The sequence below is a fragment of the Bombina bombina genome, chromosome 9 (genome assembly GCF_027579735.1).
Source record: "Bombina bombina isolate aBomBom1 chromosome 9, aBomBom1.pri, whole genome shotgun sequence".
Classification (NCBI taxonomy): Eukaryota; Metazoa; Chordata; class Amphibia; order Anura; family Bombinatoridae; genus Bombina; species Bombina bombina.
In genome coordinates, this window is record NC_069507.1 from 259,921,520 (window position 1) to 259,934,774 (window position 13,255).

The following is a 13,255-nucleotide window of genomic DNA, read 5'->3' on the forward strand; positions in this document are numbered from 1 at the left end:
GCTACCTAGTTAAAATAATTACAAAATTACCTGTAAAATAAATCCTAACCTAAGTTACAATTAAACCTAACACTACACTATCAATAAATTAATTAAATAAAATACCTACAATTATCTACAATTAAACCTAACACTACACTATCAATAAATTAATTAAATACAATACCTACAAATAAATACAATTAAATAAACTAACTAAAGTACAAAAAATAAAAAAGAACTAAGTTACAAAAAATTAAAAAATATTTACAAACATTAGAAAAATATTACAACAATTTTAAACTAATTATACCTACTCTAAGCCCCCTAATAAAATAACAAAGCCCCCAAAATAAAAAAATGCCCTACCCTATTCTAAAATTAAAATAGAAAAGCTCTTTTACCTTACCAGCCCTTAAAAGGGCCCTTTGCGGGGCATACCCCAAAGAATTCAGCTCTTTTGCCTGTAAAAAAAAAACATACAATACCCCCCCCAACATTACAACCCACCAGCCACATACCCCTAATCTAACCCAAACCCCCCTTAAATAAACCTAACACTAAGCCCCTGAAGATCTTCCTACCTTATCTTCACCACACCGGGTATGACGATCCATCCAGGCTCCGAAATCTTCATCCAAGCCCAAGCGGTGGCTGAAGAGTGACGTCCATCCTCCGGCTGAAGTCTGGGTCCAAGCAGCGGCGAAAGAATTCCATCTTCGGGCAGAAGTCTTCATCCTATCCGGGCAGAAGAGTCGATCCGGACCAGCAAACATCTTCATCCAAGCCGCATCTTCTATGTTCTTCCATCCGATGACGTCCAGCTCCATCTTGAAGACCTCCGGCGTGGATCCATCCTCTTCTTCCGACGACTAGACGACGAATGAAGGTTCCTTTAAGGGATGTCATCCAAGATGGCGTCCCTCGAATTCCGATTGGCTGATAGGATTCTATCAGCCAATCGGAATTAAGGTAGGAAAATTCTGATTGGCTGATGGAATCAGCCAATCAGATTCAAGTTCAATCCGAATGGCTGATCCGATCAGCCAATCAGATTGAGCTTGCATTCTATTGGCTGATCGGAACAGCCAATAGAATGCGAGCTCAATCTGATTGGCTGATTGAATCAGCCAATCGGATTGAACTTGATTCTGATTGGCTGATTCCATCAGCCAATCAGAATTTTCCTACCTTAATTCCGATTGGCTGATAGAATCCTATCAGCCAATCGGAATTTGAGGGACGCCATCTTGGATGACGTCCCTTAAAGGAACCGTCATTCATCGGGAAGTCGTCGTCGGAAGAAGATGGGTCCACGGTGGAGGTCTTCAAGATGGAGCCGTTCCTCATCGGATGAAGATAGAAGATGCCGCTTGCCGGTCCGGATCTACTCTTCTTCCCGGATAGGATGAAGACTTGGAGCCTCTTCTGGATTTCTTCAGCCGTCGGATGAAGGATGTCTAGCCCCCGCTTGGGCTTAGATGAAGATTCGGAGCCTGGAACGATCGGTGATACCTGGCATGGTGAAGACAAGGTAGGAAGATCTTCAGGGGCTTAGTGTTAGGTTTATTTAAGGGGGGTTTGGGTTAGATTAGGGGTATGTGGGCGGTGGGTTGTAATGTTGGGGGGGGTATTGTATGTTTTTTTTTACAGGCAAAAGAGCTGAATCCTATCAGCCAATCGGAATTCGAGGGTCGCCATCTTGGATGACGTCCCTTAAAGGAACCTTTATTCGTCGTCTAGTCGTCGGAAGAAGAGGATGGATCCGCGCCGGAGGTCTTCAAGATGGAGCCGGTCGTCATCGGATGGAAGAACATAGAAGATGCGGCTTGGATGAAGATGTTTGCCGGTCCGGATCGACTCTTCTGCCCGGATAGGATGAAGACTTCTGCCCTAAGATGGAATTCTTTCGCCGCCGCTTGGATCCAGACTTCAGCCGGAGGATGGACGTCACTCTTCAGCCCCCGCTTGGGCTTGGATGAAGATTTCGGAGCCTGGATGGATCGGTCATACCCGGTGTGGTGAAGATAAGGTGGGAAGATCTTCAGGGGCTTAGTGTTAGGTTTATTTAAGGGGGGTTTGGGTTAGATTAGGGGTATGTGGGTGGTGGGTTGTAATGTTGTGGGGGGTATTGTATGTTTTTTTTTTTACAGGCAAAAGAGCTGAATTCTTTGGGGCATGCCCCGCAAAGGGCCCTTTTAAGGGCTGGTAAGGTAAAAGAGCTTTTCTATTTTAATTTTAGAATAGAGTAGGGCATTTTTTTATTTTGGGGGGCTTTGTTATTTTATTAGGGGGCTTAGAGTAGGTGTAATTATTTTAAAATTGTTGTAATATTTTTCTAATGTTTGTAAATATTTTTTTATTTTTCATAACTTAGTTCTTTTTTATTTTTTGTACTTTAGTTAGTTTATTTAATTGTATTTATTTGTAGGTATTGTATTTAATTAATTTATTGATAGTGTAGTGTTAGGTTTAATTGTAGATAATTGTAGGTATTTTATTTAATTAATTGATTGATATTGTAGTGTTAGGTTTAATTGTAACTTAGGTTAGGATTTATTTTACAGGTAATTTTGTAATTATTTTAACTAGGTAGCTATTAAATAGTTCTTAACTATTTAATAGCTATTGTACCTGGTTAAAATAAATACAAAGTTGCAGGTTTACAGGTAAGTATTTAGCTTTAAATAGGAATAATTTATTTAATAAGAGTTAATTTATTTCGTTAGAATAAAATTATATTTAACTTAAGGGGGTGTTAGGGTTATGGTTAGACTTAGCTTTAGGGGTTAATACATTTATTAGAGTATCGGCGAGGTGCGGTCGGCAGATTAGGGGTTAATAATTGAAGTTAGGTGTTGGCAACGTTGTGGGGGGCAGATTAGGGGTTAATAAATATAATATAGGGGTCGGCGGTGTTAGGGGCAGCAGATTAGAGGTACATAGGGATAACGTAGGTGGCGGCGGTGTGCGGTCGGCATATTAGGGGTTAAAAAATTTAATAGAGTGGCGGCGATGTGGGTGGACCTCGGTTTAGGGGTACATAGGTAGTTTATGGGTGTTAGTGTACTTTAGAGCACAGTAGTTAAGAGATTTATGAACTGGCGTTAGCCCAGAAAGCTCTTAACTCCTGACTTTTTTCTGCGGCTGGAGTTTTGTTGTTAGATTTCTAACGCTCACTTCAGCCACGACTCTAAATACCAGCGTTAGAAAGATCCCATTGAAAAGATAGGATACACAATTGACGTAAGGGGATCTGCGGTATGGAAAAGTCGCGGCTGGAAAGTGAGCGTTAGACCCTTTCCTGACTGACTCCAAATACCAGAGGGCGGTAAAAACCAGCGTTTGGAGCCTCTAACGCTGGTTTTGACGGCTACCGCCAAACTCTAAATCTAGGCGTAAGTCTATCCCTAACCCTAACACCCCCCTAAGTTAAATATAATTTAAATAAATCTAAATAAAATTACTATAATTAAATAAATTAATCCTATTTAAAACTAAATACTTACCTATAAAATAAACCCTAATATATTTACAATATAACTAATAGTTACATTGTAGCTATTTTAGGATTTATATTTATTTTACAGGCAACTTTGTATTTATTTTAACTAGGTACAATAGCTATTAAATAGTTAATAACTATTTAATAGCTACCTAGTTAAAATAATTACAAAATTTCCTGTAAAATAAATCATAACCAAAGTTAAAAATACACCTAACACTATCGATAAATTAATTAAATAAATTAAATACAATTATCTAAAATAAAATACAATTAAATAAACTAAACTATATTACAAAAACAAACAAACACTAAATTACAAAAAAATAAAAAAATATTACAAGAAGTTTAATCTAATTACGCCTAATCTAAGCCCCCTAATAAAATAAAAAAGCCCCCCAAAATAATAAAATTTCCTATCCTATACTAAATTACAAAGTAATCAGCTCTTTTACCAGCCCTTAAAAGGGCTTTTGCGGGACATTGCCCCAAAGTAATCAGCTCTTTTACCTGTAAAAAAAAGAAATACAATCCCCCCCCAACATTACAACCCACCACCCACACACCCCTACTCTAAAACCCACCCGATCCCCCCTTAAAAAACCTAACACTACCCCATTGAAGATCACCCTACCTTGAGCCGTGTTCACCCAGCCGGGCACCGATGGGGCAGAAGAGGACATCCGGACCGGCAGAAGTCTTCATCCTATCCGGGCAGAAGAGGACATCCAGACCGGCAGAAGTCTTCATCCAGACGGCATCTTCTATCTTCATCCTTCCGGAGCAGAGTCATCTTCTATCCAGCCGACGCGGAGCCATCGTCTTCAATCAAAATCCTAACGAAGAATGAAGGTTCCTTTAAATGACGTCATCCAAGATGGCGTCCCTCGAATTCCGATTGGCTGATAGGATTCTATCAGCCAATTGGAGTTAAGGTAGAAAAAATCCAATTGGTTGATTTAATCAGCCAATCGACTTGAATTTCAATCCGATTGGCTGATTGGATCAGCCAATAGAATTGACAGGTAAATGAGCTGATTACTTTGGGGCAATGCTCCGCAAAAAGTCCTTTTAAGGGCTGGTAAAAAAGCTGATTACTTTGTAATTTAGTTTAGGATAGGGAATTTTATTATTTTTGGGGGCTTTTTTATTTTATTAGGGGGCTTAGATTAGGTGTAATTAGATTAAACTTCTTGTAATATTTTTTTTATTTTTTGTAATTTAGTGTTTGTTTTTTTGTAATATAGTTTAGTTTATTTAATTGTATTTTATTTTAGATAGTTTTATTTATTTAATTTATTTATTGATAGTGTAGTGTTAGGTGTAATTGTAACTTAGGTTAGGATTTATTTTACAGGTAATTTTGTAATTATTTTAACTAGGTAGCTATTAAATAGTTATTAACTATTTAATAGCTATTGTACCTAGTTAAAATAAATACAAAGTTGCCTGTGAAATAAATATAAATCCTAAAATAGCTACAATGTAACTATTAGTTATATTGTAACTATATTAGGGTTTATTTTATAGGTAAGTATTTAGTTTTAAATAAGATTAATTTATTTAATTATAGTAATTTTATTTAGATTTATTTAAATTATATTTAACATAGGGGGGTGTTAGGGTTAGGGTTAGACTTAGGTTTAGGGGTTAATAGCTTTATTATAGGGGGTGGGAGATTAGGGGTTAATAATTGTAGGTAGGTGGCGGCGACATTGGGGGGACAGATTAGGGGTTAATAAAATGTACTATAGTGTTTGCGAGGCTTGAGTGTGGCGGTTTAGGGGTTAATACATTTATTATAGTGGCGGCAATGTCCGGTCAGCAGATTAGGGGTTAATAATTGTAGGTAGGTGGCGGAGACATTGGGGGCGGCAGATTAGGGGTTAAGAAATATAATATAGGTGTCGGCGATGTTAGGGGCAGCAGATTAGGGGTTCATAGGGATAATGTAGGTGGTGGCGGTGTCCGGAGCGGCAGATTAGGGTTTAATAGTATAATGCAGGTGGCGACGATGTTGGGGGCGGAAGATTAGAGGTTAATAAGTGTAAGATTAGGGGTGTTTAGACTTGGGGTTCATGTTAGGGTGTCAGGTGTAGACATTAAAAGTATTTCCCCATAGGATACAATGGGGCTGCGTTAGGAGCTAAACGCTGCTTTTTTGCAGGTGTTAGGTTTTTTTCCAGCCATCTCAGCCCCATTGTTTCCTATGGGGAAATCGTGCACGAGCACGTTTTGCCAGCTTACCGCTACCGTAAACAACGCTGGTATCACAGGTAGAAGTGGCCCAAAATTTTCTTTAAACGCTCACTTTTCTGAGGCTAACGCAGCCATTCAGAAAACTTGTAATACCAGCGTTGTTTAAAGTGTGCGCTGGAAAAAAAGGTTCGTTAGCACCCCAGGTCTTTAACGACAAAACTCATAATCTAGGCGTTAAGAATTAATCTACTTAAGGAATCATGTGACCGATCACAAGAAAAAATTGCAGCAAGCGAGATGTCTGTAATCAGACTGTTTAAAATGTTAAAGCCAAAATATATGACACTGAATTCTAATGTGCAATTCATGTTGGCAATGTCCACATTAATATTGTATAGACCAACTTTTTTGTAGTATTCCATCTTTAGATTAAAATGTCATATGGTATTTAGCTTCCAGTGTCTGTATTGATATTACCAGATAGACTTCAAACAGATATTACCGGTATGGTGTCCTTTATGGTCATCAATTTCAAACAATTCTTACGTTTACCTTGTGCCCAGGGTCTCCTCTTTAGTCACACAGTAAGCCTGCTCTGTGTATGCTTAACCTAAACTCCACGATTGCGGTTGGAGCAGAGATACTTTCTCCAAAGGATAACTCCTTTCAAAGTTTCCCGACTTTGCAGCACTTGAGTCAACTAAAAGCGGAATGCCAAACACTTTCGAGTAACATGTTCGATGGCGGCCAATCACCACTGTCAAAAAACGGCTCCTGGATTGCCCCTGTGCAGAGAAATTGACAGGAACAATTGTGTTTAGTATTTTACAGACTCCTTCCTTGGTTATTTAGTGGATATTGCATCTTATACATAAATTAGGAACCTTATATCCAAAGGGCTTAAATTCCGAATGTGATCTGAACCCTTTTGTTCTGGATTGAAGTAAAATCTGGTTATGCATCTAGGAATTTCCTAATAAAGTTGTTTCTATTCAAAGCTGTTTAAAATTAAAAAAAATGCAATAACCACTAAATAATCAAGTGCATTTTAGAAGTAAGAGGGATATTCCCTGAGTTAATAGTTCTCATAACAGGTCTTCACCTATAGCAAGTTTTATATGTATATGTTTTGTATATATTGTTTTATTTATGTACACAGATCCACTTTGTCTAACTGGAGCCGTTTTTTGGCAGTGGTGATTGGCCCCCATCGAACATGTGACGCGGAAGTGTTTGGCATTCCTCTTTCAGCAGACTCAAGTACTGCCAAGCCGGGAAACTTTGAAAGGAGTTATCCTTTTTGGAAAGTATCTCTGCTCCAACTGTAATTGTGGAGTTTAGGTTAAGCATACACAGAGCAGGCTTACTGTGGGACTGAGGAGGAGACCCCTGGGCACAAGGTAAACGTAAGAACTGTTTGAAATGAATGACCATAAAGGACACCATACTGATAATATCTGTTTGAAGTCTACCTGGCAATATCAATACAGACACTGGAAGCTAAATACCATATACAATTTGAATCTAGATGTGGCATACTACAAAAAAGGTGGTCTATACAATATTAATGTGGACATTGCAAATGTGAATTGGACATATTTACAGGTAGACAACTGAGAATTCAGTGTCTTATATATTTTGGCTTTAACATTTTAAACAGTCTGATTACAGACATCTCACTTGCTGCAGTTTTTTATTGTGATCGGTCACATGATTTCTTAAGTAGATTAATTCTTAAGTGTTTTATTATTGCATCTATGTTTATGTATACTATTATAAATAAACGCTTTTAAGTGATAGAAAACATGTTTAGTGGAGCACATAATATTTCTTTTATCACTGCTGGCATAAAAGTTTTGCTTCTTAGCGCTGTTCTAGTTTTCCCCTTTTTGTATCCATTTACATGTGACAGCCATATATAGAGGTTTGCGCTGAGGTCCCTATTTTGACTTTTCACAATACTCTTAAAGGCATATGAGTCCTAAAGGCATATGCTATGCTATTTATGTATGAATACTATATATATATATATATATATATATATATATATATATATATATATATATATATATATATATATATATATATATATATATATGTGTTCTAAAAGCAAAATTTTAATATAAACAGCTAATCATTAACTGCTTGATTATTTGTGCATGGAATCATTAAACGTTTCCAATCCCTTAATCTAAAAATAAATATTTAAAAATAAAATGGCATAATAGCCACTTGGCTAGGAGAGTGAGTTCTGTTCCTGCTGCAGTAAAGCATACTGTGCTTTTAAGGAAACCTAGAAGATCAATTAGGCCCTAAATGTAGTAGTCTTTATAAGCTATATATTTTGTGGTTGCTTGTGTATTAAGTTAATTCTGCTTACTCTGACAGTAACTTTTTGGATTTACTGTTTTGACTTCTGCTTCCCCTGACTATGCTTCTGTTTAACCTTTTGTTTAGACTGACTCGATTTATGACTTTAGCTTGTTTGTGAACTTTGCATTTGTTAAATGATTTTGTGCTGCTATTCATTGTGAGGACTTGCCCTGGACGGTCTGACTTAGATTACCTTAAACCTGGATTCCTCTGCTATCAGAAGATCTGCATTTAAGTTACTTATGCAAGTTTATATTCATCTAGATAGAAAGACTAAACTTTTATAAAGGAAGTCTTTCTTTGATGTTCTAGTACTTAATTGTTGTTTGTTTTGTAGGAGGTGATTAAAGTACTACAGAGAGTTAAAGGGACACTAAACCCAAACTTTTTCTTTCATGATTCAAGTAGAGAATACAATTTTAAACAACATTCCAATTTACTTCTATTATCTAATTTGCTTAATTTTTAGATATCATTTGTTGAAGAAATAGCAATTGACATGGGTGAGCCAATCAGATGAGGCATCTATGTGCAGCTACCAATCAGCAGCTCCTGAGCATATCTAGATATGCTTTTCAGGAATGTATATCAAGAGAGTGAAGCAAATTATATAATAGAAGTTTATTAGAAAGTTGTTTAAAATTGCATGCACTTTCTAAATCATTAAAGCAAAAAATTGGGTTTCATGTCCCTTTAATCTTTAAAGTTTAATCTCATAGCTATCTTACCCCTGGCCTTTGTTTGAACACTGTGTTTACATCCAGTGCTCTACTAAGGGCTTGTGGTGAGCTGTGTCTCTCAGATATTGATTCCAGCTTGTTTGATTCTGAAACAGCACTTCACTGGACACTGAGAAGATGAAAGCTCGGTCTGCTTGTTATATGAAAAGACTAAAGTGATAGAAGCTAACTTAACCTATGTTTTATAACATTTTACCAAAGTTTTCACCATTAGCTTATATATTTGTATTGTTTGTTTCCTAACCCTGGTTTAAGCATGCAGAATTCATAAAGACTCTATCATTCCAGTGAGTCTCATTATGTCAAAGCTAACAAGGCTGTCTCACATTTATTTTTATTTTGTCTCTTGAACATATTTATTTACTTATTTATTTAGATTATGTTTCAGTGGATTGTTTTGGATTGTTTTTAATTCATTTTTGTGATGTGTAAATCTTTCACAGTGGAGCTGGTTCTAGGTAGCAAAAAGTTAAAGGTTATCAGATAGATGGAGCGGATCACGATGGGGAAATGTGGTGAAAGTGTAACTCATTTGGTAGAATAAATAGTCCTGTGGACATTTGTTTTGGACAATTGAATGTTAATAAGAATGAAAATCCATTAAAATTCGGTAATTATCTTATGTTATTTCTGGTTTTCAAAAATTACTTTTGTTCATAATTAGATTGAGTAACCACATTAAAAATTTCATTTAATTTAACAAATACTATTCAGAAGTTCAATAGTTGGGGTAGGGAATTTAGTAAATTGATACATAATGGATACAAATATTTCAATTGGAATTTTCCTATTTTTGAATATTGAATAATTCGGACATTACATTTAAAGAGAGCATTATAAATACTATTACAAATATATTGATTCTAATTTTTGAATTTATATATTACATAATTCGATTTAAATTATGCATTATTTGAATTAGAAAAATTAGAATCGTATAATACATTTAAAGAAAGTATTAGATATACTGTTACAAATAACGAACACTAGAATGTTGCACAAGCATTCAAAATCCGAAACAAATGAATAAATGTGTTAAAATTAATTTCATTTTTCAAAAATTGGAAAACATTTGCCCATCGCTACTCAAAACTCACAGAGATTAGAAGGGATGGGTAGAAATCCTTATAAAATCTGCCATTTTGAAACCCATTGTTACAGCAATTTTGTTTTTTTCTCAGCGAGATATTAGCTTCAGGGATGAGTTTTATTAAAGTAACACTTAAGTCAAAATGAAACATTCATGATTCAGACAGAGCAGCAGTTTTAAACAACTTTCCAGTTCACTTCCATTATTTTCTGTAAATGTGCACAATTATTTACTGAGCAAGAATTCACAGTAGATACGTATATGTCTGTTGTGATTGGCTGATGGCTGACACATGATGTAGGGGAAGAAAACTTGAACTAACTTTGAAATTAGTAAGAAATATTCTAATACTAGTTTGAAATCCAAACTAAGGGGCATATTTATCAAGCTCCGTATGGAGCTTGATACCCCATGTTTCTGACAAGTCTTCAGGCTCACCGAAAACACAAGACCGCTGCTCCATAACCTGTCCACCTGCTCTGAGGCGGTGGACAGACATCACCAGAAATCAACCAGATCGAATAAGATCGGGTTGAATTACACCACCTGCTAGCGGCCAATTGGCCGCGAATCTGCTGGGGGGGGGCATTGCACCAGCAGTTCACAAGAACTGCTGGTGCAATAATAAATGCCGAGAGTGTATGCTGTCAGCATTTATCGATGTGCAGCGGATATGATCCGCAATATCGGATCATGTCCGCTCGCACAATGATAATTCGGCCCCTATGTGCTTTTTTGTGTTGTCTTATATTTTATGCATTTATTGATTACTTTATTCTACTGTGTTTATTATTCCATTAAATCTAGACCATTAAAGTTTGATAATAATGTTACATTTCGACTCTTTCTGGCATCAAATTAACTAAAAGGAATTAAAAATATTTTATTTTATAAAAAGTTCTACAAGTTCAGACCTGCTGTAACATACATAAATTGCATCTACCATAAGCTTTTAATAAAATGAATAATCTGGGTGACTGCACAATTTCACCTAAGACATTTATGCTAACTAGACATAATATGGAATTTTCCATTTGGAACCAAAAGCACAGAAGTGGCAAATAGGGTCAGCTGGGTGACTGCCCAATGTCACCCAAAAGACTGATGCCAATATGACACTCATGTAGATCTTTCCCTTATTAATGCTGATCATAAGGTGTGTTTGATAAGCTGTTCATGTGAACAGGCATGTGGTGCATAATAACGATAGGATAAGGCATCTGCAGAACTATAAAATGAGGTCTCTAGAAACCAAAAGCCTCAGAAAATCATCATGAAGTACATCCTCCTTCTCTCCATCCTCGGACTCGCTGGTATGTTTTTGGTTAAACTGTTTTCTCTTCCTACTTAGCCTAGATTGCTTTACTTAATTGAAACAATTTTCTAGCATACAACAATGTTTAGTAATATTAATACTTTAGGAGGCAACTATGTAGTATAAATGGTATAAAGAATGTCCTTTCTCTTTAACTTGTATATTGTATGCTACATTGTGAGAAATTCATTCTTCCACTAAACTATATAATTTCTTGTTACTATGGCCCATAGTTATCAAGGTCTGGCAGACCTGATCCAACACTGCAGATCAGGTCCACCAGACCTCGCTGAATACGGCGAGCAATATGCTCGCCGTATTCAGCATTGCACCAACAGCTCACAAGAGCTGCTGGTGCAACGCTGCCTCCTGCAGACTCGCGGTCAATCGGCCGCCAGCAGGGGGTGTCAATCAACCCGATCCTATTCGATCAGGTTGATTTCCGCCTTTGGGCTCCATGTACGAAGCAGCGAAAGCTGCTCCGGAGCCTTTGCGGGGCAGGTTCGCATATGCGAGCCTGCTTCCCGCAATGTAAGAAGCAGCGGTCATTAGACCGCTGCTTCCTACACCCTACGCCACCTCTTAGGTGGCGAAGCAAAATCACAGAGAGCTCGCTCGCTCTCGGTGATTGACAGCCCCTTCAGTCGCGTGATTGGTCGCGCGACTGAAGGGGCGGGCATTACACACTCCGCTGAGTGTGTAATGATACATACGGGCAAGCGGATCAATAGATCCGCTGCCCGTGTGTAGCGGAGGCGGGCGGACAGCGTCGCGAGTTAAGAAGCTGTCCGCCCGCCTCTTAGTACATGGAGCCCAATGTCTGTCCACCTGATCAGAGCAGGTGGACAGGTTATGGATCAGCGGTCTTTGTGACCGCTGCTTCATAACTGCTGTTTCTGGTGAGTCTGATGACTCGCCAGAAACACAAGGCATCAAGCTCCATTCGTAGCTTAATACATATGCCCCAATGTCTCATTTCCGTGCCTCCCAAAATATTACACATACTGTCTGTGTTGTTTTCTGGAATTGATATACAGGTGGCCCTCGTTTTACAACGGTTCAATTTACACCGTTTCAGAATAACAACCTTTTTTTCCAGTCATGTGACTGCTATTGAAGAGCATTGAGAAGCAGTGCATTTATTAAAATAGCCAGTAGGTGGAGCTGTCCGCTTGTGTTGCAGCAAAGCCAAGCAAGCTGAAATTAATAAGTTTAACCAGACCTGAGCTATCGAGCAGATTTCAAAGGAACAAGATCTTCCTGTCTATAACTCAGTCCAGATTGGAATGCATAGAAATAACTGTTTGCAGAAAAATGCAAGTGAAGTCTGTGTTGTGTGATTATTTTATTAGGTTTATAATGCTGTTTAGCAAATGTTTTTGTTCATTTAACTTAGTTTAATTATATATTCTGTGTTGTGTGATTATTTTATTAGGTTTATAATGTTGTCTAGCATTTAAGGTCTTCATTTCAAAACTTTAAAAACAATGTATTAAGTGTTATTTATGACAATTTTGAGAGGGGCCTGGAACCTATCTCCCTCACTTCCCACTGACTTACATTATAAACTGGGTTTCAATTTACAACGGTTTCGATTTACAACCATTCCTTCTGGAACCTAACCCCGGCGTAAACTGAGGGCTACCTGTATATAAAAATAAATCATTAAACATCATTACTTGGGTAAATAAGAAAGGAAAATTGAGGTATTGGATTAGATTGTATTTCTGCTAAAAATTGAAATTGATTGACAAGCAACTGATGATAATCGGGCCTATCTATCAAGCTCCAAATGGATCTTGATGTCCCGTGTTTCTGGAGAGTCTTCAGACTTGCCAGAAACACAAGTTATGGAGCAGCGGTCTAAAGACCGCTGCTCCATAACCCTGTCCGCCTGCTCTGAGCAGGCGGACAGGAATCGCTGGAAATCAACCCGATCGAGTATGATCGGGTTGATTGACACCTCTCTGCTGGCAGCCAATTGGCCGCGAGTCAGCAGGTGGGGCGTTGCACCAGCAGCTCTTGTGAGCTCCTGGTGCAATGCTGAATATGGA

General features: G+C 37.6%; 1 protein-coding gene across 1 annotated transcript in view; it reads left to right on the forward strand.

Moving 5' to 3' along the window:
• The first annotated feature begins 11,094 nt into the window (after positions 1-11,094).
• LOC128639688 (trypsin-like) overlaps positions 11,095-13,255 on the forward strand; it is a 7,528-nt gene continuing 5,367 nt past the window's right edge. Inside the window, exon 1 of the mRNA XM_053691810.1 lies at positions 11,095-11,199. Within this exon, the coding sequence (XP_053547785.1) occupies positions 11,160-11,199 (40 nt within the window). The 5' untranslated portion in view covers positions 11,095-11,159. The remainder of the gene's footprint in view (positions 11,200-13,255) is intronic.